The sequence below is a fragment of the Chenopodium album genome, chromosome 4 (assembly GCF_948465745.1).
Source record: "Chenopodium album chromosome 4, dcCheAlbu1.1, whole genome shotgun sequence".
Taxonomy (NCBI): Eukaryota; Viridiplantae; Streptophyta; class Magnoliopsida; order Caryophyllales; family Amaranthaceae; genus Chenopodium; species Chenopodium album.
In genome coordinates this window covers 77,960,139-77,988,077 of record NC_137837.1, presented here as the reverse complement: position 1 = coordinate 77,988,077, position 27,939 = coordinate 77,960,139, and the positions used below count along the sequence as shown (strand labels likewise).

At 39.9% G+C, this 27,939-nt stretch overlaps 1 protein-coding gene across 1 annotated transcript; it reads left to right on the top strand.

Annotated features, from left to right (window-relative positions):
* Window positions 1-31: 31 nt before the first annotated feature.
* Window positions 32-27,862, top strand: LOC145627410 (uncharacterized). Its single transcript, XM_081679804.1, has 6 exons — window positions 32-697; window positions 19,770-20,363; window positions 21,041-21,640; window positions 22,445-22,977; window positions 26,674-27,237; window positions 27,682-27,862. Exons 1-6 carry the CDS (start codon window positions 88-90, stop codon window positions 27,703-27,705), a joined length of 2,925 nt encoding a protein of 974 aa, XP_081535930.1. The 5' UTR covers window positions 32-87; the 3' UTR covers window positions 27,706-27,862.
* Window positions 27,863-27,939: the final 77 nt, after the last annotated feature.

Here is a 27,939-nt window from a genome sequence, read left to right as displayed (position 1 = left end):
CATACATTACCCTTCTTTCAAATCCCAAAACACAAAAACCCAAAACACAAACCTGAAAAGCTTCATTATTTGAAAACCTCATCGAAAATGGATGAGGATCTGAGAGATGCAGCCCTAAGTGGAAATGTAGAGTTCCTTAGAGAACGTGCTGCTTCCAATAAACCCATCGAATACTACATGACTTATTGTCGTCATGGGAATATCTTTCACATGGCGGCATTCAATAATAGAGAAGAGTTTATAAGAGATGCTATTCAAATCTTACCTTCCGAAAACACTCAACAACTCCTCCTTCAACCACGCGAACCACTCAACGGTAACCCTCTTCATGTAGCAGCTGAAGTTGGCAATGTAGAGATAGTAAAGATGTTTCTAGATGTTTATCGTTGTTTACCAACGTTACCATCTGACCATTCTCAACGACCCTGGTTATACCAAGATACCAATGGAAAAACCCCTTGCCACTCGGCTGTTGTAAGAAATCACGAGGAATGTGCGTTGGAAATATTAAAAATGGATATGAAGTTGATTTGCAATAAGCCTCATAGTCGCGGCTCCTACATAATTTATGATGCTATACTTAATAAGTTAACAAAATTAGCTTTGGAGATATTGAGGTCCCCCCATTCCATTTGTTGCTGCAGACCCATGGGTCATTATAATGCGCTCAACGTAGTAAGTTGTTTAAATGATTCAGGTAAGGTTCATGTTTTTTTAATACATCCTCCGTTATTTTAATTTTGTAAAATTGAATTGCACTTTTAACACTATCTAGACTCTCCTTTATAGCCACATATAATAAATATAGTCATATACTACATATATTTTTATTACATTCATCTCAATTTACACTTCATTAATATCAAAAAATTATATTATCACTAATAACTAAAGCTGCTAACCTCATAGCAGTAACATTTGACATTTTAAGTTTTTGTTGAGTGTCGCACCAATAAGCGACAATTATGCAAACATATGCCATAGTAGTTTTAGCTAAGATATCAAATATATTTTTATGATAAAAAAGTTATTTTAGAATTTTATTTTTGTTAAAATTTTATCACTAACATTGATCATAGGTCCATACACATGGGTGTATGGTACACCCAAATTAAAGCGGAAAGAACATAGCTTATAAATGTAAAGAACATCACTTATATAAAAGAACACATCATTGAAATATAAAGAAGAAAATTTTGTGAAAAACTACCTATTATAGTCCAGAATTAGTATAGTACCCGTGCAATTGCACGATTTTCATAGTTCAAATACGTAGTATTAAAGTTCATAAAATTAAAACTAAAGTTAACTTAATGCATGATAGTGATATTTCCTTACATTATTTAATTATTCATTCACAATAATATAAACCCATCTTATCATGATATTGCATATCATAAATTTAACAATGTGTCCTTGAATGTCATCTTTTACAAAATTTGACACTTGTTCAGCATACTTGCCCAATAAAGTAGTTTTCAATTTGTTTTCCCTATCAATAGTATTGAAGAAAACTATAAATTTAAGCATACACTACTAAAAAAAGGGAATAAAGAACGGTTAAAATTGGCCTTATAGAACAACTCAGAGGCGTTCTTCTGCTAAGCGATGTGTAAAGTTTATAGAACGGGTACAAGAGGCGTTCTATATGCAAGGGAAAATAGAACGGGTACAGAAGGCGTTCTATATCCAAGAGATAACCATTCTCTATCCTATTTTATATGTTTATATGAATAAAAGAGAACGGTTCTCTTTGTCGATTTTTTTAAAAAAAAAATATTAATATTGCATATTAGAGGTTGCGTATATATACTAATCAACACCATTAATTAATAAATCAAATCAAATAGAATTGAAATGGTAAAAGTCAAATATCAAATTAAGATCCTTTATATACAAATACATAGTAATTACATCTCAACTCTTTATTTTGATACAATTCTATACCAACTTAACAATTATCAATGTGCTAAACTGCTAACAACTTTAAAAGTGCAACTTGAATTGCCCATGAAATTCGAACCACCTCCACCTTAATAATCCAATTCAACCGATTCAACCGCAGCGGAGCTTCAACAACCAGAACCACCAGCAGCGCTTCCCCCAAATTGAAGCACTAGCAGCGCCTCCACCAACCTCGACCATTGCAGCATCTGATCTCCACCAACGTCAAGCACCGCAACATCTCCAACAACCTTAACACCGCAGCACCTCCAGCAATAGTGCACGCAAATAGTGAAGCCGCACAAAACACCCACAAATCAAAGATGAAAAATCAGAAATTATAATCCAAATCATAACATAAAAATCAATTGATGAAAGTTATAGACCTAAAATTAATAATTTAGAATTAAAATGCACTTCATAATTTGCACACCTCCAACCACCTTAAACGACCCACCAATCAATTCAATCTCAGCCACCACCTACCTTGAAACAGAGCACCGTACTGCATCAAGACCCACACTGCATAAACAGAGCAAAATCGAGATTTTAATCGGAGTTGGGGTTGGAAACAAAGCGATAAGATGAATAGGATAGTTGTTAATATAGGACGAAGATGACGGAGAAGAGGTTAATCGGACCTCAGCCGGAGTTACTAGGATCGGACTTTGAGGGATGAAGGTAGAAGATGAGAAAGGAGTAAGGGTTTCAAAGGAGGGAAGAAGTGCTTGAGAGGATGAGGAAATGAATGACGGATATCTTAATTAAGAGGAAGGAGGAGTTAGGGTTAGAATTTTGGGCCTCTTGGTAGGTTAGATTTTTATTTTTATTTTATTCTTAAAAAATAATGTTAAACAAATAAAACGGTTAACTAGGGGCGATCTATATTGTAAGTGTAAAATTTAGATGTATCAAATAGAATGGTTAACTAAGAAATTCGTTCTATATAATAAAATCACAATTTAATAAAAAAAAAAATCAAATAGAACGGTTAATTAAGATAGGCGTTCTATATGATCCTAGAGAACGCATATCTAAGTTAACCGTTCTATATCTTGCGTTTCTTATTCTAGTTTTTGTAGTAGTGATAATTTATTGTATATAATTTTTTTTGTAAAAGATATTATACACAATAAATTATCTCATTGTTGATCTTCTATCTCAAGTGGCAGCTTAAAATTTGGTGTAGAACCTTTCGACTCATCTATCATCTCACCTATTCCCGTAATCGTTCCGATTACATCTATAAGACACCGCAAAATATATTAATTTTAAAAAAAATTAAATTTTTAAACAAACAGAAATTAAAAGGGACAAAATACGTGTCATTTAAAAGGTAATATGAGATTTACTGACTAAATAAATGTCATTTAACTATTTTTCAAGTATTTTGTGAAAAGGGACTAAATCTAATCCGTGTAAGGAGAGCCCAACTTCTTTGCAATCTTTGATTGAAGTCTTACAAATAAAATTGATTTTATAAGCATGACAAGTTGCTCTATACTTTCCATAATTTTTTCCTACTCCAAAGTTAGAAATGATGCAAGTTGAGCCTTCATTCACAAGTTTTCCAAATTGCTGAATAAGTGTTTGTTTGATACTGGCTTGCCTCTTTGATCCCTGTGATAAAAATTGTAGTAATTGTTATTATGTACAAATAAACAGAACGCATTAGTAGTTTGAATAAATTACGAAACAATAAAAATAACATTGTACCTTTTCATCAACCAAAACGAAATCAATTGAACCAGTTTTTTCGAGTTTATTATAGTCTGGAACATATTAAACTCTCACAATCCTAACTTTGATCTTCCAGTTTTCTTTATGAGGGGTGATATCATTCAACATGGTGTACGCCATTTAGAATTTAATGATATAAAATACAAACTTTTGGTTCTTGTATATCAATTAGAATGATAAGTGTATATTTATATGTTTTTTTACACTCAAATATAGCGTCTATTAAGTTAAGGAAGGTAAGGGTTGTAACTATGTCAACACTATATTTTATTAAATAATCAATCAACTATATAATAGTGGGATGTTGAGATTTTACTAAAATAATTTAGTAAGGAGATTCGTTAATTGTGGAATATAGTAAATTTATTGTTCATAAAAATGATTTGTCAAATCTCAAAATAACTATATTCCACATATTCCACTATATTTGTAACATATGATTCTTACTAAATTTTGTGAATATTATTACATAAAAATCTATATGATTCTAACTGTATGATTCTTACTTTTTGTGATTCTCTGCCTTTTCACATAAATGTAATAAGATATAATCATAAACTTTTAGAGATTTTTTGCCAAGTACCAATTTTTCCAAGTAAATAATAGTATATATATATATATATATATATATATATATATATATATATATATATATATATATATATATATATATATATGTGTATATATATATATATATATATATGTGTATATATATGTGTATATATATATATGTGTATATATATATGTGTATATATATATATATATATATATATATATATATATATACACACATATATATATATATATACACATATATATATATATACACATATATATACACACACACACACACACACACACATATATATATATATATATATATATATATATATATATATATATATATATATATATATATACAAATCCCTTGTTTTCTAGACGCTATTGGCTGACGCTATGTGTGAGGCGTCAACCCAAAAATAGATTTCCGCTTTTTTTTGACGTTTTTTTGTGTCGAATTAATTTCTCGACAATGTATAGCGTCGAAAATATAGAATGCATTGCACGTGACTCAATGCAACCCACAACTTTAAAAAAAGCGGTGTACAGGGAATTTAAAAAATAAAAAAAAATTCATAAATTTCCCAAACACCCTAACACATAATAGAGACCTAGCAAACCCCCCCTCCCCCACCTCTCTCTCTCTTCTTTAGTTTTCAGATCTGAAAAACTTCATACACTAAATCGAATTGTTTCGGGTGAAAACAATGGGACCTTGCCGAAGGTCCAATGTAATGGATGAAGACTAGTCCGGTCCAAATGATGTTGGGCCGAAGGTTTCCTGCACAGAGAACACACGTAAACTGGCCTCGGGGGTGGATCCGAGGAAGACCCCTCCGATGCCGAAGTCAAACAGTGTTTAGAGAGAGAAAGCTATGCAAGAGAGTTAATGCTTGAGGCTTTAATTGTGAATGGATGAAAAATGGTGCAATTGAAGGCTTGTATACCTTAGCATGACAAAGAAAGGAGGATGACTGGGCCGGACCTAACCACGGGCTGACCATGACAATTTGGGCCGCTTGACCTTATGCTGACTTGGCTTAATGGAGGCTTGGGCCTTGACCTTGGAATATTGAATCATTTAATGACTAGGCCCAATTGGCTTAATTGGACCCAAACAACTTGCCCCCCAGACCCGATTTGGAAGGATGACGGGTCGGGTTTGAATCCAATAAAAATGGAGGGAAGTAAATGATTTAATTAAATCAAAAGATTTAAATTTTAAACAGTCATTAACTAAATAACTGTAATTAGGATAATTAGTGGGAAGTTGAACGGATAATGGGTATTTAATTGGAAGGAAGTGTGTTTAACGGTTACTTAAGGAGGCATTTAAGAGGAATTAAACATTTCGACCTTCGAAATTCCTTTTTCTGCAACTATAAGGCCGAATTTGTTCTCTCTCTCCTCATTTTTTCACCAATTCACATTCGAACTTCCATAGAAACGCCATATCCCGCTTTGAAAACTTCGCGCAATATCTCCGAACCAAAGATCGGCACTTGAATTTGTTGCTTCGACTGAATTAATCGGCGCATTTCGACCCATTTAAAGGTAAATTTCTTCGAATTACCCTTGATTTTCTTGAATTTTTAAAAGAACTCCCCTTTTTCCCCACTTTTCTCTTTCGAATTATACTATGGCTCGAGGAAGAGGGCGTCAACCTGGACGGCGGGGTCAAGCTAGGGACCCCCGAGACCGTGCCGATGTTTGGAATGGGGAACGAGTCGAGGAAGACCCGGAAAGGGGGATTCTGGCCGTTCCTCTGAACGTCGCGCCACCCCAGCAAGACGCCGGGGCCGATGATGCAGAGCAGGTAGAAGATTTGCCTGCTGTGCTCTGGGACTTGCTCCCAGGGCATGCTGAGTGGCAAAATGCCGAAGCCCAGCGAGCTATGGTAAAAAAATGCCCCTTACTCTTGGTGGGTTAGGCATGCCGAAGCCTATCGTTTTGCCGAACAAATAGAACTGCACTACGGCATTTTCGAGGAGGATGGGTACCGGTGCCGAAGGCCTTCGCCGACTGACAGAATTCATCATCCCCCTCCTGGGTACATAGGGGTATATACTTGGCAGCTGCAGTATGGGCTTCAGTTCCCTCTTGATCCCTTCATTAGGGACATTCTAATCAAGTACAGGATCTCCCTGTGCCAGTTGACGCCTGTCAGTATTCGGCAGGTGATGACCTATCTCTAGGTATGTCGGTTTTTTGCCGTTGAACCGAATTTGCACTGTTTCCGAAGGATGCATCAGCTGGTGCAGAACACCCAGAGCGTATACAGTCACCATGGGCCTGGCTAGTGGCGAATCGAGAGCCATCCACAATATTTGACTATGTGGCCAAACGATTCTTCGGATAAGGATTGGAGAGGTCAGTGGATCTGGGTAAGGGTTCCCGCTGATCCGGAGCACCCCCATTTTTTCGGGGCTCCTCGTTATCTCTCCAGGCCCGATCCGAACATGCAGGATTTGGGCCCCGAAGACCCTGATGTCGCTCGTCACCCCAGCTATGAGCAGATTAGCTTCTTCGGGAATCAGAAAAATCCTGGGGGGACTGGCCGAATGAAGTTCATCCAAACCAGATGGCTTCCAGATAACCATTACGTCTTCCAAGAGAAGATATTGGCGGTTGTCGGCCTCATCCGAAAGCACAGAGGTAGTAAGTATCTTCGGCTGGGGCCGAGGACTTGTTTTATTTATTTTTTGCTTATTTTAGCGTCCATTCCCTCAGTCTAACCTTCGTTTTGCTTTTTCAGAGCTGAGCGAGGCTACCTCGGGTATCGACTACAATCGGCTAGGGGTGAACGCTGAACGGGTCATCTTAGACCGAGTTCCAGCGATCACAGCTCCGAAGGACCGTCCGTTCCATTTGCATTCAATGGGCCTTCAGATCGAGGCTGTTGTAGATTATACCAAGCAAAAGCCTTGGTGGGAGAAGCGAGATCCCCTGAGGCCCCTATTACCCGAGGAAGCACAAGCTGCTCAGACAGTCGAAGACGTGTCCAGGGCGATTAAATCCTTGGAAGGAGGTGTAGGAACGTCTGGTGCTGTCGAGCAGGGTACCTTTGCAGCCGAAGCTCAGCCGAGGGTTTCGGTAATCTCCTTAGCTTTTGTTTTGTTGTTGTTTTTTTTTTTTACTCAAACCTTTACTGCCCCCCATTTCTGCAGTCCGAGGAAGGGAGCGGAAGGAGAGAAGGGAAAGCACGTGCTCGTCCTGAAGATTCGCCTTCGTCTGAATCTGAAGAAATGGACGAACAGCCCTTGGCCAAGAGGAGGAGGAGGATAGCAGTACTGGGTCCTCGTCAGTTTCAGACGGGGCTGATGCCAACTGGAGGCATACACATAAGGGAGCCTAATGAAGGCAGAGGCTCGCCAAAACTCCCCCTCCATCAGAAAACCCGCCTCCTCGAACCCCTCCTCTACCTCCTGAGACTCAAGAAATGGAGGTGGACCAGAAAACTCCTGATCCAAAAGCAGGGGTTCAAGGAGAAGATCTGAACCAAGGGAGTGCTGTAGGGCACTCTGCTGAAGCCGCTGAGAAACCAATTGCTGAAGGTTTCTCAGGCGATATTGATAGGGAGGTTGACGCCTTGATTCGTCAACCCGAATTGGGGGAAGAAGAAGAGGTCATTGTTGTTGACCCTAGTAGAGACCACCTAGGCTCCGCCGAAGGGGAAAAGAGTGTTGAGCCGGATAAGGCTCAGGAGGTTCCCTCGTCTTCCTTTCCCTCTTTCCAGACGCTGAAATCTGGAGACCTGGGTTTCTTGACCCCCCGAATCACAATCCCCGAACCCGTTTGGGAACGTATTTGGGGCCAGAATCGAGAAGGAGTTGCGGGCTACTTCGGCGACCTTACTGGTATGTCCGAGGTAGATCGAGCTAGGGTGTGGTCGCTGAAGGCCACTGCTGGAATGGGTGAGTCCAGCCGAAGGGTCTCTGACCCTGCCAGAGACAATCAGCGCTTGCTGATGCAGGTACTTAACCGTTTATGCTTTTTCCTCTCTTAATTCAGCTCTTCTTTTTCTTCTCTTTTTTTTTCTTTCTTTTTTTTTTTTTACTGATGTGCTCCTGTAATCAGGTTGTGCACAATCAGACTCTCACTGTAGAGCTGATAGACACCCTTCATGACAAACTGGAGCGTGCCTGGGAGGAAACCAAAATCGCCCAGGAAGAGGCAAATTTGGCGTTGCTGAAGCAGCAGGCTGCTGAGGAGAAGCAGGCGGCAGCCGAGAAATATGAGAAGCAGGCTGCACAGGCCCTTCAGACTTTCTGCCGCGCCATGGAGACTGAGGTCTTCCCCACTCTAATGGCCGAGGAGAGAGTCATCAATGAGCTTGGGGCTTTCGACATCCCTAGTTTCAGGGCGGCCATCTCACGCCGAGTGGCTACTGAAGCTGCTGGGCAGGTCCAGGAGGTGGAGTAGAGGCTGGAAGCCCTTGAATCCAGCAGGATGGCTGCTGAAGAAGCTCATCAGGCCAGGGACAATCAACTCTCTACTGCCCAAGTTGCTGCTGAAAACCAGGTCTAGAAGCTGAAAGGCTTGGAGGATCAGCTGAAGGCTAAGGGGGATGATTTGACCCAAGCCAAGGCCGAAACTTCAAAGGTCCAGCAGGAGCTTGACGAGCAAAAGACTTCTTCCTCCAAACTCTCTAAAGAATTAGAAAAATCTAAAAAAGATTTGGAGGAGAGTCAGAAGAAGTTGGTTGATGCTGAAGCCCTGCTCCGGGTTCGCCTCTACACCCAAGAAGAGTAGGAGATGGGCTACATGAATGGGTTTAGGGTGGCCCGGAGGCTGGCTCTCCATGCTGAGCCCTCGCTGGATTGGGCTAAGTGCGCACTCTGGGTTCAGGATCCCGAAGACCCACATATGAAGTACCCCACTCCTGCTGAGCATGAGATCCTGCAGGCTGAAGCAGCCAAGGAAGAAGCTGAACGAAGGGAGCTGGAGGCTGAACAGAGAGCCGCTGATGCCTAGACAAGAGCCCAACCTGCCTCCTCTGCTGCTGGAACTGAGACTGCCCAGGGACCAGGCACTGCTGACCAGCCTGACCCTCCGGCTGAAGCATAGGAAATCGGGCAGTCGTCTTTAGAGTCTTGCGGATCGACATGTGCTTAACTTCAGACTAGCCGCTTTCTGAATCTCTTTTTGCCTTGTTTTTTGCTTCAGCTTGCCTTGATGTACAAACAGTTTATTTTTGTCTTTGTACGTATTTCGGCAGCTGTTATTTTCCGATTGTGGGCAGTTGCCGATATTATCTTTCACTTTGTTTAAACACTTATGTTTGTGGCTTGTTATCCGAGCATAACTCTCATCTATGCATTCAATGTTTTCCTCTTATTGCCTTGCTTTGGACTTGCATGCTTGAATATGATTTTTATTATTATTTTTTTTACTAAGTACAAAGCTTCGGCATAAAGGTTTCCACTGAGGCAATCTGCACTCACTGTGCTTCTTGCCCCTCTAGAGATTTGAAGACTTGATCTTCAGATTTCTGAGATCATCTTTCTTTTCCTTGTTTATTTTCTATCAGTTATGCTATTGCTCTTAATTTTCTGTCCATCTGAAAAAATGGATATTTCAAACACAGGGCCAGCTGAAGGCAGTGTTTCAAATAATGGCTTTCTGGGATACAAGGTGATAGGCGTGTGGCGTACCTAACAAAAATAAACCTAACTAGACCACTACTATGTAGACGGGCAAGCAAGGGTCGGATCCCAAGAGACTATGGTTCAACCAGTTAAATAGAATCAAGCAATTACCAAGCAAGTAACCAAATAAAATAAATGGGAATCAATATCTAAAGAACTAATTAAAACGGTAAAATCTAATAAAATGACGATTCAATGCTAAAAACATCCAAGATCAAGCTTCACCACGAATACAATTAATGCAATAGTCGTTCTACCCCTAACACATAATTTAATTGATTAAAGAGGAAAAGCAATCCATGAATAATACCAATGGTCTCTCCCGAGTTATCAATGGCTTCTCTAATCACAATCAAGCCTACTTCCGTGGAATCATGTAAATTAAAGACCTTGAGCACATTACTCTAACTTCCTAATCATCCATTCAACCACTCCCGTGATGAACTTCAAACCCTTAATTGATTTATTCAAATCCATCAAAACCCAACTCCCGTTGCGATTAAAACAAAGGATTAATAACAATACCAATTATCCCTAATCTAGTATTGGCATAAGCATAATCAATTAAGCATATCAATTACAATTATTATAAGAGAATTTAAAGAATTAAATCATGCATTAATCATATTCGGGATCCGCTAGATCTTGGAATAAAGAAACTACTCACACATATTAACGAAAGCAAAAACAATATTCAATGAAGAAAACATGAATAATAAGCAATTAAGAGTAAGAGAAGAAATAAAGATGAATACCAATTGCTTGAATGAAGAAAAGTACCAATTGTTGATGAATAAAGATTAAAACTTGAAAGTGGAATGTAATCTAGATCTAGAGAGAATATTAGGGTTCTAATGAAGGTTTAAAAGCTAGAATATAATAACTAAGTATGTCTTAGTCGGGGTTTACAAAGGGTATTTATATCCCTCAATTAAGAAATCTCGAAAAAATACGAAAAATGCGGTCTTCGACACATTGCCCAGGCTGACCGGGCAAGGCTGCCCGGTCGGGCACGCGAAGCAACTCCTTTTTGCACTTCTTCATATGGCCTCTATTGTACATTTCTTTGTCCGCCCGGTCTGCCAGGGCAATGCTGCCCGGTCCGGGCGAACAAAAGCCAACTTTTCGTACTTCCTCTCTCGTGACTTCTCTTTTTTCCTTCTTCGCCCTGGCTGCCAGGGCAATGTTGCCCTCCAGGGCGGACACGGGTAAAATTCTCCTCCATCTTAATAAGCTCTCATGGCTATCCAAAACAAGTCCAAATCATCCGAAAATCTTCATGTGCCTACAAAATCAATTAAATAGACCAAGCCACACTAGAGAAGAGAATATTAGCGAGAAGTAACTCCGTAGAGCTCAAAAACCATACGAAAATAGCTATAAAATGAGGGTAAAATATGGTATAGAACGTGTACATCACAAGGCTCAGTTAAGGCAATATCCCAGATTTGTCCATGGACTCATTGCCTTGTAGAACAAATCTTACTGAGGTTTCCGCCTCTGCTGAAAAACCAGTGTTCTTTAAAAAGGCGAGTTTATCGGCAATCTGAAACGTGATGCCCTGTGGGCGAAGGTTTCAGACAGGGCCGAAGGAAACCCTTAAAGAGTAAATAGAATTAAGAAAAGTTAACAGAGTAAAGATTGTAAACGTTTATAGAAAATAATGGCTCGGAGGCCTTTCATTAATAATTCAAAATGTACTTACAAAGATTGTTCTGCCCCGAAGGGCTTACACATGAAATTTTTTAAGTACATCAGCATTCCAGTGATTTTTCAACTCAGTTCCATCCAACTGCCGAAGTCGGTATGTTCCCGGCTGAAGCTCATCATAGATTTCGTAGGGTCCCTCCCAAGCAGCTGAGAGCTTCCCATGAATTTGGCTTTTCTGTACTGCAGCAGCATTCCAAAGGACGAGGTCTCCAATTTTAAGAGTCCTTGCCTGAACTCTTCGGTTGTAAAATTTGCTGATTCTCTGCTTGTATGCAGCCATTCTGACTCGGGCCGAGTCTCTTACTTCATCAAGGAAATTGAGAGATTCCTTCATAAGTTGCTCATTCTCGGTCGAGAAGTGGTGCACTCACAGGATTTCAGTGCTAATTTCCACTAGAAGAACGGCTTCGGCGTCATACACCAATTCGAAGGGTGAATGGCCCATTGCTTCTTTTTCGGTTGTCCGAAGGGACCAGAGAGTTCCTGGGAGCTCCTCCGGCCACTTGGACTTTTGATCCTCCACCCTCTTTTTGAGGGCATTTAGAATTTGTTTATTTGCAGCTTCGGCTTGTCCGTTACTTTGCGGGTGGCATACTGCTGAATATGCCAGTTTGATGCCGAACTGATCTGTATATCGCTTCACCGGCAGATTATCAAATTGCCTTCCATGATCAAAGACAAATGCTTTCGGGATGCCGAAACGAGTGATGATATTCTGCCAGATAAATTTCCTGACATTTTGCTCCGTAATGTTTGAGGCTGCTTCGGCCTCAATCCATTTACTGAAATAGTCGACACCGACTATTAGCCACTTTTTCTGGTATGCGGCATCCGGAAATGGGCCTAGGATATCCAACCCCCATTGGGCAAATGGAAGTGGACTCAGCTCGGGCTGAAGCTCCTGAGCTGGCTGATGGATGACTGGTGCGAATTTTTGACACTTTTCGCATTTTCTGACCAGCTTCTTAGCGTCTGAGATCATGGTAGGCCAATAGTACCCTACCCTTAATGCTTTGTGGGCTAGGGTCCTTCCCCCAATGTGGTTCCCACAAATGCCGAGGTGGATTTCCCGAAGGATATAATCTGCATTTGTCAGCCCCACGCACTTCAGCAACGGGGCTGAGAAGGATTTCTTCAGCAACTCTCCCTTGAAGACAATGAACCTTGAACCGTTTCGCTTCAACTTGGAGGCCAAAATTTTGTCTTCGGGAATTTCTCCCCGAAGCTTGAAAGCCAGGATGGGATCCATCCAGCTTGGTTTTTGGTCAACGCAGCACACTTCAGGTGCTTCATCGACGCTTCTTTCTCGGCGCACCTCCACATAAATAGATCGGTTCAGCTCAGTGAGAGTTGAACTAGCAAGTTTGGAGAGTGCATCGGCTTGAGCATTCTGACCCCTTGGGATCAGCTGAACTTCAAAAGTTCTCAGCTTTGCAATAACTGATTTGATCTTGGCAAGGTATGATATCATCGAGGGCTCTTTGGCCTTGTAACTGCCACCAATCTGATATGCAACTAGTTGAGAGTCTGTCTTCAGACAAACGTGCTCGGCTTCCAGCGAGATGCACAATTCTAGGCCGACAATGGCCGCCTCATATTCGGCTTCGTTGTTCAAAGCTTTGAATGAAAATTTTAGTGCATACTCGAAGAACTTGCCTTCAAGAGAGGTTATAACCACCCCTGCCCCCGAACCATTCACAGTGGAGGATCCATCCGTGAACACAGTCCAGGTTTTCTTTTCATCGTCTAGCGTCTCCTGGTACGAGCATTCGGCCAGGAAGTCCGCCAGAGCTTGAGCCTTTATGGCCGCTCTCGGCTGGTAGCTGATGCTGAACTCTGTGAGCTCGAAAGCCCATTTGGCCAGCCTACCAGATTTCTCAACTTTGCCGATAACCTTTTCCAGCGGCTGATCAATCAAAACCACTATCTGATGACAATCAAAATAGGGTCTTAACTTCCGAGCAACTACCACCACTGCATAAGCAACTTTTTCGAGCAAGGGGTAGCGGTCTCGGCATCCGTCAGAGTGTGGCTGACGAAGTAGATCGGTTGCTGTGTTTTATTTTCTTCCCTCAACAGCACTGCACTGATGGTGGCAGGGCTGACATCCACGTACAAGTACAGGGACTATCCCTCTACTGGGCTAGCCAGTGTTGGAAGTTTAGATAGATGCTCCCGAAGCTGCTTCAAGGCTTCTCTTTACTCGTCCTCCCAGACGAGCTCTTTTGTTTTCGGGAGTTTCAGGGCTTTGAAGAAAGGTAATCCCTTATTCGAGGCCCTGGAGATGAACCTCGAGAGGGCTGTTATTCTTCCGGTGAGCCGCTGGACATCCCTTTTTGTTTTCAGCTCGGGAAAGTCGAGCGCTGCCTTCACCTTAGCGGGGTTGGCATCAATCCCTCTTTTGCTGACCATGAACCCAAGGAATTTCCCTGACTTCACGCCAAAGACACACTTCTTCGGATTCAGCTTCATTTGGTGCTTTCTTAGGGTGGCGAAAGTTTCCGCCAGATCCTTAACATAGTCTTCATCTTTTTTGCTTTTGACGATAGAACCGTCGACATAGACTTCCATGTTTCGGCCTTTTTGATCGGCGAAGACTTGGTCCACCAGCCTTTGATATGTTGCCCCCGCACTTTTCAATCCGAAGGGCATCATTTTGTAATTGTACACCCCGGCGTTCGTGACGAATGTCGTCTTTGCTCGGTCGTCGGGGTGCATGAAGATCTGATGATACCCAGAAAATGCGTCCATGAAACTAAGCAAAGCATGTCTGCTTGTCGAATCGACTAGCTGATCGATCCTCGGCAAGGGATAGAAATCCTTCGGGCATGCCTTATTTAAGTCCGTGAAGTCAACGCACATTCTCCAGGTGTCATTTGCCTTCTGAACCATCACCACATTGGCCAGCCATTCTGGATACTGACAGGGCTCGATGAAGCCTGCATCCAGCAATTTTTTACCTCGGCTGCGATGTCTCGGTTCTTATTTACGGAGTAATTTCGCTTCTTTTGCTTAACTGGCCGACACGTTGGGTCGACGTTAAGCTTATGAGAGATGAGGTCTGGACTTATCCAGGGCATGTCAGCTGCCAAGAAAGCAAACACATCTCGGTTGTCCCGAAGGAGTTGGATGAGCTCAACGCGGACTTTCGGATCAAGATCCAGCCCGATTGTAACGCATTTTTTGGCGTCTCCTTCGGTCAACTCGACCGTTTCGGTCTGCTGGTCCAGCTCCATTGCCGTGGGGTTGGACTCTTCGTTTTCTGGCCTGTTGTCTATGTCAGCAGGAGTCCCAGATTTTTTCTTCTTCGGCTGGCTCTCTGAGTCTTTCGGCTCAGATGATGAGCTAGCCTTTTCTTTTCCTGGCCCTTTTTCTTTGGTCAGGTCTCCTTGAGCCGAAGCACTTAGGCCTTTTGGCTTCTTCGCGCTCGGCTGCTTGTCTTTCTCCTCCTCATCCTCGTCGTCCTCCTTTGTACGACTAGTGGATGGCTTGAGGTAGTTGCACCTTCGGGCCTCTTTTTGGCTGCCCTCGATCCTTTCGGGGTAGCTGGCATCCGAGACATAGATCATCAGTTGATGGTATGTCGAGACTGCCCCTTAGATCTCGTGAATAATGGGTCTCCCCATGATCACATTGTACACAAAAGGAGCATCGATGACCAAGAATTCGGTCATGACGTTCCTCGCTGCCTCATCACAACCGATGGTGACAGGAAGTGTTACCTTCCCGTCTGGATAAGTTGAAGCCCCATTAAATCTGGATACCGGGTAGGGTACCGGCGTGAGGTGCTTGGGCTTCAGCTTGAATTGGTTGTAGGCCTTTCGGAACAAAATGTTTTCTCCGCTACCACCATCAACAAGGACCTTGCTGACATCATGGTTGGCCACCGTGGCGATGATCACCAATGGATCCTCGTGAGGGTATGTCACCCCCCGACAGTCGGTGGATGTGAATGTCATGTTCGGCACCGGCGACTGAGGCGACTGGATGCTATCATTATTCACCTGATGGGTCAGAGCCCTAAGGTGACGTTTATGCTCCCTCCGAGAACATATTCCTCCCGAGATAACGTTGATTAGAGGAAATTTTCCCTCCGCATTTTTGTCGTTCTTTCGGGGGAAGTTGAGTTCTTGCCAAGAGTCCTTTTCAGATTTCTCAGCCTCTTTTTTCTCGCGGTGATCCGCGATATATTTTTTCAAATACCCCTTCCGGACCATATCCTCGATTTGGTCCTTCAGCTGGATACATTCCTTAGTGTTGTGTCCCGATGATTCGTGGAACTCACACCACTGATTTTTATTTTTGCGCTGATACCACTCTGGGAGCGATCTCGGCTTCCTGTAACTCTTCTCTTCCTTCATCACACTGTAAATTTTAGCGTGCGGAAGGGTCAGCGGAGTGTAGGATTCGTATCTCCCCGTGAAGGGAGCAGATTTTTCCTTCTCCGGCTCGTTGGCCGAAGATTGTTCGGAGGCTTTCGCCTCCCCATTCGCCTTCTGGCCTTGGCCTTCAGACGTTTGTTTTTGCTTTCCACCCCCGGATTGGGGTTGGGATTTTGTTTTGTTCCACTCTTCGGCTCGGATGAATTTATCGGAGGCGTTCAGAGCCTCCTCAAGGGTCTGCGGGGTATGCATGACCATGAAGTCAAGGAACTTCCCAAGCTGAAGGCCATTCTGCATTGCGAAAACGGCCAGCCCCTAGTCCAGCTAAGAAACGCTTGATGACTCGTTGCTGAAACGAGTCAAGTAGTCTCGGAGACTCTCGGTCTCCCCTTGCTGCAGGCCCATGAGCTCTGCAGTGGTCTTCTCTCGGCGGTTTGCCGTGGAGAATTTGCTCTTGAACTTGGTAGACAGGTCGTCCCACCCTGTTATAGAGCCTTCCTTCACTCCCTTGGAGATCCACGCTTGCGCGACCCCCTTGAGAGTGGTGGGAAAATATTTGCACCAGGTCGCTTCGGATCTGGGGCAAAGATGCATGTGCCCCTCGTAAGAGGCGATATGGTCCTTCAGGTCTGAAGTCCCATCGTATGTAATGTGCGACAGTATTTTAACCGTCGACACATGCTCTTCCAAAATCCATTGCTCGAATGGAGAACTGGTAGGAAGCATCACGGCCTTGCCCTTATTTCTGGCTGAAGGGACCGCGCTCTGCCCTCTTAGAGAGGTAGGAGTGGTTTTCGTCCCTGGCTGGGAAGTTCGGGCCTCGGCTACAGGGAATGAGAGGCGGCTGTGCACACTCGGCTCCCTGCCGCCGAGACGGTCGAGGACGCTTCGGCGAACAGTCTCAAGTCGTTCACGGCGAACAGTTTCTGGCCGAGAGGCTGAGCTGCTGCTTTTGTGAGTTTCTGGCCGAGAGGTAGAGGATCCTTTGAAAAAATGAGGGTTCTTTTTCCTCTCTTTTTCAATCCTCCAAGTGTCCTCTTCCCACTCTTCCCGCTCCCTGAAGAAGGGAGGTTTCCCCCCTCTTGGTCGAGCTTCCTCCGCTGATGTCTGGTATGCGGAGGAGTTCGGTCACAAGGTGGAGGTATATTTTGTGCCCTCATTGCTTCCATGAGCACCGCCAGCGCTCTTGCCACCTCTTCCGAGCTAGGCCCCGTTAAAGGGGTCCTCGGCTGAGTGTGAGAGTGAGAGTGGACGGTCAAAGGTTTGCTTTGAGGCACTAATTGAGTCCTACGATCGGACTGACTTCTGTTAGACTGAGGAGGACTCGGTCTATGATGAGATTGATGAATTATGGGAGAAAGGGAATCCTCCCGGTATAATCCTCTCGAACTGGCACCCTTAGAAGAGTTCCGGTCCGGAGAAGGTGATGGTGTAGGAGTCTTAGGCCTTTCGCCCGCTCCTTGACTTAGTCGCTTGTTCTTGCGGTTCTTAGCCATTGCTACTAAGATTTTTGCAAGATGATTTTAATTGGCTTAAAGATGTTTTGAAAGTCTTCCCCACAGACGACGCCAAATTGTTTAGGGTGAAAACAATGGGACCTTGCCGAAGGTCCAATGTAATGGATGAAGACTAGTCCGGTCCAAATGATGTTGGGCCGAAGGTTTCCTGCACAGCGAACACACGTAAACTGGCCTCGGGGGTGGATCCGAGGAAAACCCCTCCGATGCCGAAGTTAAACATTGTTTAGAGAGAGAAAGCTATGCAAGAGAGTTAATGCTTGAGGCTTTAATTGTGAATGGATGATAAAATTGAAGGCTTGTATACCTTAGCATGCCAAAGAAAGGAGGATGACTGGGCCGGACCTAACCACGGGCTAACCATGACAATTTGGGCCGCTTGACCTTATGCTGACTTGGCTTAATGGAGGCTTGGACCTTGACCTTGGAATATTAAATCATTTAATAACTAGGCCCAATTGGCTTAATTGGACCCAAACATATATATATATATATATATATATATATAGAGAGAGAGAGAGAGAGAGAGAGAGAGAATTCAAGTTTATCTCGAGATAAACTTGAAGTGTTTATCCAACCCTAATTTTGTAATTTTGCGTTGCAAAAGCAGGGGTAAAGTCGGAAAGTAAGTTTTATACCACTTGACAGTACACAAACGTTTATCCACGCCTAGGTAACCTTGGGTTAAACTAACCCAATGCCCATTGTCATCAATTCATCATCAATCACCGTAAACCTCCATCATTCTCTCTCCACCCACCGCGTTTCTCCGACAAACCCACCTCCCGACACTCTTCTATAATTCACTTTGACCTTCCATTATCACCAAAGTTTCACGGAGCTTTCAAGATGGTTTCAGATGCTTTTTTTTATTCCCCTCCTTTTTCGGCTGATGGGAAGGTGTGGTGACTGAAAAAATTAAAAGTCCATATTCCAACTTACAAGAGTTACAAACACGCACAAGTTGTAAAAAAATGAGCATGGCCATTGTTGAACCTCTCAATTTCACTCACCTTTTCAGTGTGTTTGCAGAAAAAAGGGGAAAAAGTAAACTGAAAAGTACTATCATCTTCTAACCATGGGTTAATTTAACCCAACATCGTCAATTCGAATGTAACAGACGTTACTTTTCGTATATGACATGGCAGGCCTACTTTTTCTGATTTTGCAAGTTGCTTTTGTACAATTTATTATTTTTTATTCAGATTTCAGGACTTATTTACGTTTATTGCCATGGGATATACATGGTTTGTTAATCGGGGAGATAAATGGGGACGTGCTTATATATATATATATAGGCGGACTTAATATGTAAAGGGCTGATATATTATAATTGTAGTCCAATAAGATAATAATGGGTAAAAATGTGAAAGGCCCAATAAAATACAACTAGGAGTAACTGGAAGCCTTTTTTTATTTACAACTAGGAGTACTAGAAAGTAGAAACTACAGTAGAAAAGTCTGACTACACTCCTGACTCATCCCTCTAACCGTTTTCAATGATGCTTTTCCAATTTCCAATGTATTTCATATTTTCATGATTTTCGTCTACAATAATCACTTTATCAGGTAATTTACAAGTTACGGAGTATATTTTCAATCCATTTTTTCATTTAAAGAGTCTTTATTTCATGAATTCTTTTTTTTTTTTTTTTTTTTTTTTTTTTTTTTGTGTGTGTGTAGTCAAATTAGTACTCTGACTAATTTTAACACTCAAAAACAAATTGATAATGGTAGATGCTAAGATGATATTGAGGTAAAGATTGCTGACTTAAGATTATAGAGTTTTTTCTTTCAATATATCATTTAATTTTTTTAATACTATCTATCGATTGTCAACTTGTCTACAACGAACACTTTTGATTTGTGAATTGTGATGAATTGGTAATAACGAAATTAAGTCACTGATAAATATATGAAAGTAAGGCATATACATTCAATTATTAATTTATGGGTTTAATTGTTTAAAGGTAGTTTCTTGGTTTTTTTCATACTATAATTCTAATATAATTATTTTATTGTACATTCGTTGTAGACATATATTTATGTTAAAAAATAATTGGCCCCCGATAGAAAAAGGTTCAAGATTCGCCACTGTATATATATATAGCATTCCTATTTATAGTATTTATTTCTCACATAATAGAAAGAAGTAGGAATGTAATTTAGGGACGGAGGGAGTAGTTATTTTAGTTTTATACGCTACAAAGTATATTGCTACTTGTCCTAATTTCTACCGTTAATATGGAGTTTTTTTTGTATTATAGAAGAAGCAGAAGAAATCTTTCGACAATTGCTTCGAAGAGAGCCAAGCCTAATTAATAAACAAAGAATTGAGGGTTCGTTGTCAGTATTCCATATGTGGATCTTTGGTGGTTGTAAAATGTGGCCGTTTAGATGCCTTCTAGAAAGCCATGATATAATCCCTGATGTAAAGAGGACTTTTGTCAACTTGGTCTCTTCAAGGGGCATCTATGGTGATAACCCTTTGCATTATTTGGCTGAATGTACCTCTAATGAAGAAGATGCTATTGAAATAGCAAAATTGCTCATAGATGTATACAAACAAGGATCATCGAGCATCTCTGAAGATGAATTTCCTTGGTTAGTACAAGATCATAGGAAAAATACACCTTTGTCCTTGGCCATTGCACGTCGGTATGAAAAGTTCGCAATATATATCTTGTCAGTGGATGAAAATGCAGTCATTAAGATTGAAAGTAATGTATTGTTCTTGGCTATTGAGAATGGATGTCGTGAAGTTGCCGTGAAGATTTTGGAGATAATAGATAAGCAAGGTTGGACTCAACTTCTTTATAAGGATAACAAAAATGTATTGCATCTTGCACCGTTATGCAAAGGTAAGCCTACTTCTCTTTCCTCTTGATCACTTTTAAACAATTATTGCAATGATATCCATATTTCTCTTTTCCTTTCTTCCATATAAATTTTGATCGCAGACAATAATCACAACAAATTGTTCCAAAAAAGACAGCAGATTACAATTTATATGGATGATTATATTATGAATTATGATGATTAATATTTTAGGAAAATCACGCTAACCTGAGAAAAAAACTTATATTTATTAATAAAGAAAAATAAATAAATAAATAAATAAAAAAACTTAAAATTTAAATGATATTTTATGTACAAACCACGCACTACCTTGCCCATATTGTTACATGCAAATTAATTTGGTAAAATAAACTAGAAGCTTCCTTTATCGAGTTCATTTAAGATCAACCAATGGAACTTTAATTAAAATAAACAATTAAATCAAACTATGTGAATGAAATGTTATTTGCAAAGTTAGGGTGCTTTTTTCGTAAAATAAAATGTAAATAAATAAATAAATTAGAGTGCCTTCACATATTAAAATTTCAAATTACATTTTTTTTTTTGGTAAAAAAGCACTCTCAATTATATACATTGCACTATATATATGTTACTTGTAACTAATATTCTCAAAATTAAAGTAACGTATCTAAAATTTTATACTTGTATAATAGTTAGTAGTATTTTTCTTTAAAAGCAGAAGACTTTTGTGCACGACTGATAGAAGGGCATCCCGAGCTAATCAAAGGAATAGACAAAGGAGGGATTACAATATTGCACAATTGGGTCAAAAACGGTGAAGTATGGCTCTTTAAATACATTTTAGAGAGCAAGTGGAGGAGTACTTTTGTTAAGCTCTTACATAGTGCAGAATACAATAACTGGAACAACCCATTTCATGTTGCTGCAACGATTACTACCAATGAAGCAATAATCCAAATAGTTAAACTTCTAGTACAAGCTTACAAAGAAGAATTTCCTAATTGGAAGGTGAACAACGTTAATGTGCTGCCATGGTTTATAAAGAATAAAGTCAAACAAGGACCTCTGCACTTGGCAATACACAATCAACGTGAAGAACTTGCGTTATACCTATTGTCATTGCATGAGAAACATTATATTAATGAGCTACTAGATTATTATGAGCCAGAACACAGTATTATGTTTCTAGCTATACAAAATAATTGTCCTGAAGTAGCTAAAACTATAATGTCAAGATTGGATAAGGAAAGTTGGTCCAAATATCTGAAGGATTCTTCTGATGGCCGTAATATATTGCATCTTGCTACAAGTTTGACAGGTAATAAGATTTGATCTCTCATTGTTATGCTTAGTCCTTAATATTATATTTATTATTTGCTCACTAAAAAAACATTTCGTGCATTGCAATTACTTACTAAAAAAAACTAATTGTTACATAAAAATAAGGTTTGTATCTAAATTATGACTTAAGTTTATACAAAATCTAGGATAAACTTCCTCAAATATCAAATTACCCATTATAACTATTACATGTTTAATTAATTTCTTTCACACATACTTCGTATTTCATACTTTTTAATATTAAGTCTATTCATAACATTTTATATTAATTTTTATTTGTAAATTCATTGTCATTATAATTATAAAACAACCGTGCATTGCACGAGATTTAATCTAGTTAATGATAAGAGTATACATAAGTATATAGCAATATTGGGCTTCAACCAAAAGCTAAAGAAGAGAAAGTTTAACATTTTATAACATCCCTGTCCAAAAAAAAAAAAAAAAAAAAAAAACATTTTATAACAATAAAGAGTTGCTCCTCATATTGTCATATGGTTTTCGGGCATAGAGCACACCATCTTTGTCCTCATTGGAAAAAGAAAGAACATCCAATAAAGGCCGCTTAACTAATAGCTTGATAAATGCCCAGTTATAAAAGGCCAAACAACCTAGCAAACTAAATAATTTTAGATTAATGGTAGGTTGAAGTCTAGGATTTATGTTATACATTCTATCCATTATAATAATATCTCAAATAGCTCCCTAGATTAGTTCAACATTGTTTCCCTGTATACTAACTCTTGGTTATAAATAACATTCAAAAACAAAATGAAAGCAGATGAAAAGTTTGGGACATGGCTAGTTAATGAAGCACCAAAATTCATCACCCAAAAAGACAACAATGGACAATCAGCTTGGGATAAAGCGTATGAACTTGGTCCTGCATGGTTTATAAAAGCGGTTTTGGAAAAAGAACCTCCTGTGTTCCGTAGCGAACCTCTAGCTTGGATTAAAGCTTGTGAGAATGGTCATGTACCAGCTCTTTGTGCCTTCATCGACCATAATCCAGGAGCGTTTCGAGATCTTTGTATTGCAAACAAGGATTCTCCTTTACATCATATAAAACTTTCAAGTTTAACAGACTATGAAGAGTTTCTCAAGATCCCACGCATGAAAGATCTTGTAAATGTTCAAGATTCTCAAGGTGTAACACCCTTACACAAAGCAATACAAGATGATAACTTATTCTTGACTGAAACTTTACTCAGCATTGATAAGATCAACTGCGACATCAAGGATAATAAAGATATTTCTGCCATAGATCTGTTAGCTCAAAAATGCATTGACAACCACGTCAACCAGCAAGCATGGGTATGATTTCTTTCCGATAAATTTTTCAATCAAAGATATTTCCTTCTTTTTTAATTGACATCACTTGATTTTTATACTATTTACAAAGTATACTTTGACTAGCTTTTGTGATTATAATTACGATAGAACTTAGTCATGTTGGATCTTATTTGAATCGTCTCAATTTACATTTTATTAATATTTACTTTTTATGATTTAACAATGTCGATAATTAGAGATATTAATTAGTAAAATAGTGTGTTAGCCAACGTAATACTTCCTTTGTTACATATTATCTGCAACAAATAGGTTGACACGGACTCCAAGACAAAAGATATTAAGCCTTGATTAGTAAGATTGAAGGGTAAGTAATTATGTGAAGGAGAGAGAGTGGTATGACTAATAATCCACCACATCACCACCAACTAACCCCCCTCCACCACCATTATTATATTCGTACTCCATCTGAACCCCCTCCACCAGCACCACAACCAGAAACTCCACCATCAAAAACTCTGAAACCCCGACCACGACAATCGCCAAAAACTCCGAAATCCCAAAACCCTGACCACCACCACCTGAAACTCCACCACTTGAAACCCCGACCACCATAAACTCCGAAATCCACCAGCAAAATCCCTAGCTTTAGATATGAGGTCTTAGCTTAAATCTGAAATCCACCGGCGAAATCGCACACTCAAATCTCTTTCTCTTTCGTTTCGATCTGAGATCCTTAATTAAGACGAAGAAGAATGCGGCTAGTGGTGGTGGTGGCGGCGGTAAAGAAAATGAACCCAAAATGAAGATAAAGAAGATGATGTTAGTGGTCTGTTACGGTGGTTCTCATGGGTGGTTGGTGATGATGGTTGTGGTCAGTGATAATGGTGGTGGTGGCAGTTGTAGGCAAGGGAGAGGAGTTTTTTTAATTATTAATGTTAAGTAATCTAATTATTTTAAATTAGTAACTAAAATTATGCTATTAGTTCTTAAACAGGGGGTATTATAGTAATTTCATTTAAAAAAACTTACCATAAAAGGAAAGAAAAGTTCGTTGCACTTAATGTGTAGTTCACTTTTTGGCAAATGTTTCATATAATACGTAATGGAGGAAGTATAAGAAAGTTGTGAACTATATATATATAAAAAAAAATAAAAATAAAAAAAAAAAGAAAGAAAAAAAAAGGGAAAAATGCACTTTGATAATCCCAACTATGGGCGATTTAATTTTAATAATCCCAACTAATGTTTATTTTTTAATAATTTCAACTATGTTATGTGTTTGCTTCCAATGATCCCAAGCGATCAATACTAGGTCAATGACCTATTATAACAGGTTATCATGACACATATCAACACGTGATTGGTCCATATTTTTTTAAAAAAAAATATAAATATAAAAAAAAATTAAAAATTTGACCCATGTCTTGTTCTAAGTGGTCTAATATTTTTTAAAAAATCAGAAAAATAAATAATTTAACTTAATCAAAAATTAATTATTTTTCAAAAAAAAGGCATTAGTTAAACATTAAACCCAACCACCCTCCCATCACCACAACCCAGCCCATCACCCACGTTGTTAGCACTAGCGACCGGATACCCACACTTGGCTGGCGCCTAGAAAACTCCTCCCTTCGACGACCCCTTCCCCTTCCCCATCGCCCTTCTTCCTCCCTTATTACCCCACCACGAACACAATCACTCAACCTAGCCCAAAAAACCCCAACCACCCTAATTCCTCCCTTAAACCATCACAAAATAGCCACCACTTCCTTTCTTCCTACTCGAAACGGCCCCTCCTCGCCGTTTCGGAGTGTGGAAAAGGGAGTTAGGGGTTGTTTTAGGTGGGAGAAGGAACGAGAAAGGTTGTCAGGTTTCGAGAAAGAAGGTGGATGCAACAAGGGTTAGGGGGTCACCAGTGGGTTAGATTGGGCGTTAGAGGACCGGCCGACCGATTTTCTGCGAGTTTAGGGGAGGGGTTAGGGTTTGGCAGCAGGGGGAAGGTTATTTTTAAAAATTTTGGACCAATCGCATGTTAACACGTGGCTAAAACACTACTAGAAATAGGCCCATTTCCGACGAAAAAATTCCGTCGAAAACATCCTAAAATTCGTTGGAAAAGGGGTTTCCGTCGGAAATGGTTGTCGCAAAAGGGTTCGTGGGAAAAACGTCCTTTTTAGACAGAAATTCCGTCGGAAACACTATTCCGACGGAATTTTCCGTTGTGAGACAATTCCCCAACCAAACCCACTTCCTAACCCTAACCTATCCACAGCACGACCCCCGCCCATACCCAGATCCACAGCACCACCACCACAACCACCCTAACCTATCCACAGCACCACCACCACCTTACCCTCACCCTGACCGAACACTAACCAAAACCCCAGCACCACCCATTCCCAAATCCACCCAACTAAAACACCCAAACCCTAACCCAGACCCGACCGAACCTGAACCCACCTAAGCCCAGATCTAAAAGCCACTACAAACCATTGCCAGCCACCACACGCACATCAGCCACACCCACCACCACCATCGAAATCCAAATAATCGGAAACAAAATCGAAAAATTAAAACATAAATTAAAACATACCTTATATTGAAATAAATTGAAATAGGCTTCAAATTTCACCATGAAATTGGTTTAACAAGGCCAAATTCGAACATAAAAAGCCTAGATCTAGAATTTTATTGGTCGAATTTGGCCTAAAAAACCTTTAAACCATGTAGAATAGGCGTGTCGGTGGGTTTATCGTCGTTGAATTACATAGACACCTTGAAATCGCGGCGGTGTTGATGTTTGTGGTTATAGTTTGGGTGAGATAGAAAGAGGGAAAAAAGAGGAGATCGAGAAGAAAGAGGAGAAGAGGCGGAGTACAGAGAAGAGAAGGGGGGGAAAGAGAAGAGAAGGAGGAAAGAGAAAGAGAAGAGTGAAAGAGCGAGAAGGGGAAGGAGAAAAAGAGGCGGAAAGTTAAAAGGGGTAGGGGGATCCGTTTTATGGTTAACTTAAAGGGGATTTTATTTTTTTCTTTTAAATACATGTTTCGATGGAATTTTCCGTAATAAATTTCCGATGGGAATTTATTCTGTCGGAAAGTTAAGTTTCCGACGGAATATTCTGTCGGAAAGTACAAATATTACGACGAATTTTTATTCCATCGGAAATTTCCGACGGATAGTTTAAATTCGTCGCAAATAACCGACGGAATATAATTCCGTCGTAAAATTTGTTTTTTCTGACGGAATTATGAGTCCGTCGTAATTTGACCTGATTCTAGTAGTGAAAAAACAAAAAAAAAAAAAACTCGTTTAGCAGGTTACCGTTAATTGAGAGTAATGGAGGCAAAGACGTAGCATAGTTAGGATCATTAAAAATAAATCCTGATTAGGATTATTAGAAATAAATCGCCCATAGTTGGAATTATTAAAGTGTATTTTTGCTTAAAAAAAAAAACTAAGGTAATGTAGCTGATGCTTCTTTAATGCAAAAGAAATAAAATAAATATTTTGCTTTTGTTTTTTTTATTTATTTTATTTATTTTTTTTTTTATATCATTGTTGCAACGCAAAAAGAAGATTAGGTTGGCAATAATTTATGTGGACTAGGCCGGCGACTAGCATACTTAGTTCTTTTTAATTTTTTATGTCATATAGTTGCTTTTCATTTGTTGTTGAAAACTACTGTAGAAATGAACATCAAATGTGAATCATTTGTAGGACCAAATGTGCAAGAGAATTGGACTTGATCCAAGGATTAAAACCACATACTTTCAAACTAAGACGACAAATTTGTTGGATGTACGAAATTCTTTGTTTGTGGTAGCTGCCTTATTAGCCACCATTACATTCACTGCTGGGTTCACTCTCCCTGGTGGATTTACTCAAGATACCGGGGAAGCAATTTTGGCAAAGAAGGCAGCATTTTTGGTGTTTTTGGTATCCAATACAATAGCCCTATTTTTTTCAATGTTGGTGCTGATTTGTCTCATATGGTCCATGGTCTTTGATAGTTCTAGTAAATCATTGACAATGATTGATCGAAGTATGACGCTACTTCGTTTAGCACTAAATTTCACATTATTGACGTTTATGACGGGAGTCTATGTTGTCATAGCCCCAAAGTCATTATGGGCAGCTATTCTCATTATTGTCATCGTGAGCTCTCTCATTGGAATATCACTCGTCAGCAAGGATCGCTTGTACAATGCTCTAGAGTATCTTGACAAGTTATTTCCTTCTCCGAGTAAGAAGTGCATAGATCGACTTCGTGTGATGGAATTGGTAAGCTTTGTGTTAAATAACTTATACTTCGTTTGATTTCTTCTATCTTTAAAATTAATAATCTCACTTATATTTTAATCTTTCGTTAAGGCTAATGTTTGGAGTCTATTATAAACATTTGAGGTTGAAATGGCGTGGAAACTGTAGACACATAAATATAGTTTAATTTCAGCTCTGAAATTCTTGTATATGTGCACCCAATAAGTTTATAGATAATTAGCTATTGAAAAAATAATAGAAATAGTGCAGAAATAGAGAAAATAGAAGGTACAAAGAGTGGTTAAAGTGCAATAATCATTTCAAAAATATGTAGTAGTATGCATGTAAAATACTAAAATTATTTGAAATGAATGTTTAATCTTACCTGTACTCCTAGAATATATTAAAAAAAAAGCTAAGCTAATGCATGCACATCTAATACTTAAATCAATGTTTGGATTGCAGGGGTGCGTCCCTAAGACTGAGTAGAGTTCGTGCTTAGTTCTTGATACCAGAATTCGAACTGATTAAAGGTCGTTGATGTGATTTACTGTATTAAACTAAGTTCAATTCATGTTTTATTTATACGGAGTAGAAGTGCTTGAGAAAAGTGGAAATAAAATTCAAGTGTGTGTTATTTGTTGTAATACTGTATGTAGTACATGAGTGCAATATTATTAATGTCAATTATTTAATTTAAGCGATTGTAACTTTTTTTTCCTC

Coding starts and splice junctions, on each gene's coding strand:
- LOC145627410 (XM_081679804.1), top strand. CDS start 88: ATGGATGAGGATCTGAGAGATGCAGCCCTAAGTGGAAATGTAGAGTTC. Junction 20,364..21,040: donor TCTTGCACCGTTATGCAAAG/GTAAGCCTACTT, acceptor CTTTAAAAGCAG/AAGACTTTTGTGCACGACTG. Junction 22,978..26,673: donor ACGTCAACCAGCAAGCATGG/GTATGATTTCTT, acceptor AATCATTTGTAG/GACCAAATGTGCAAGAGAAT.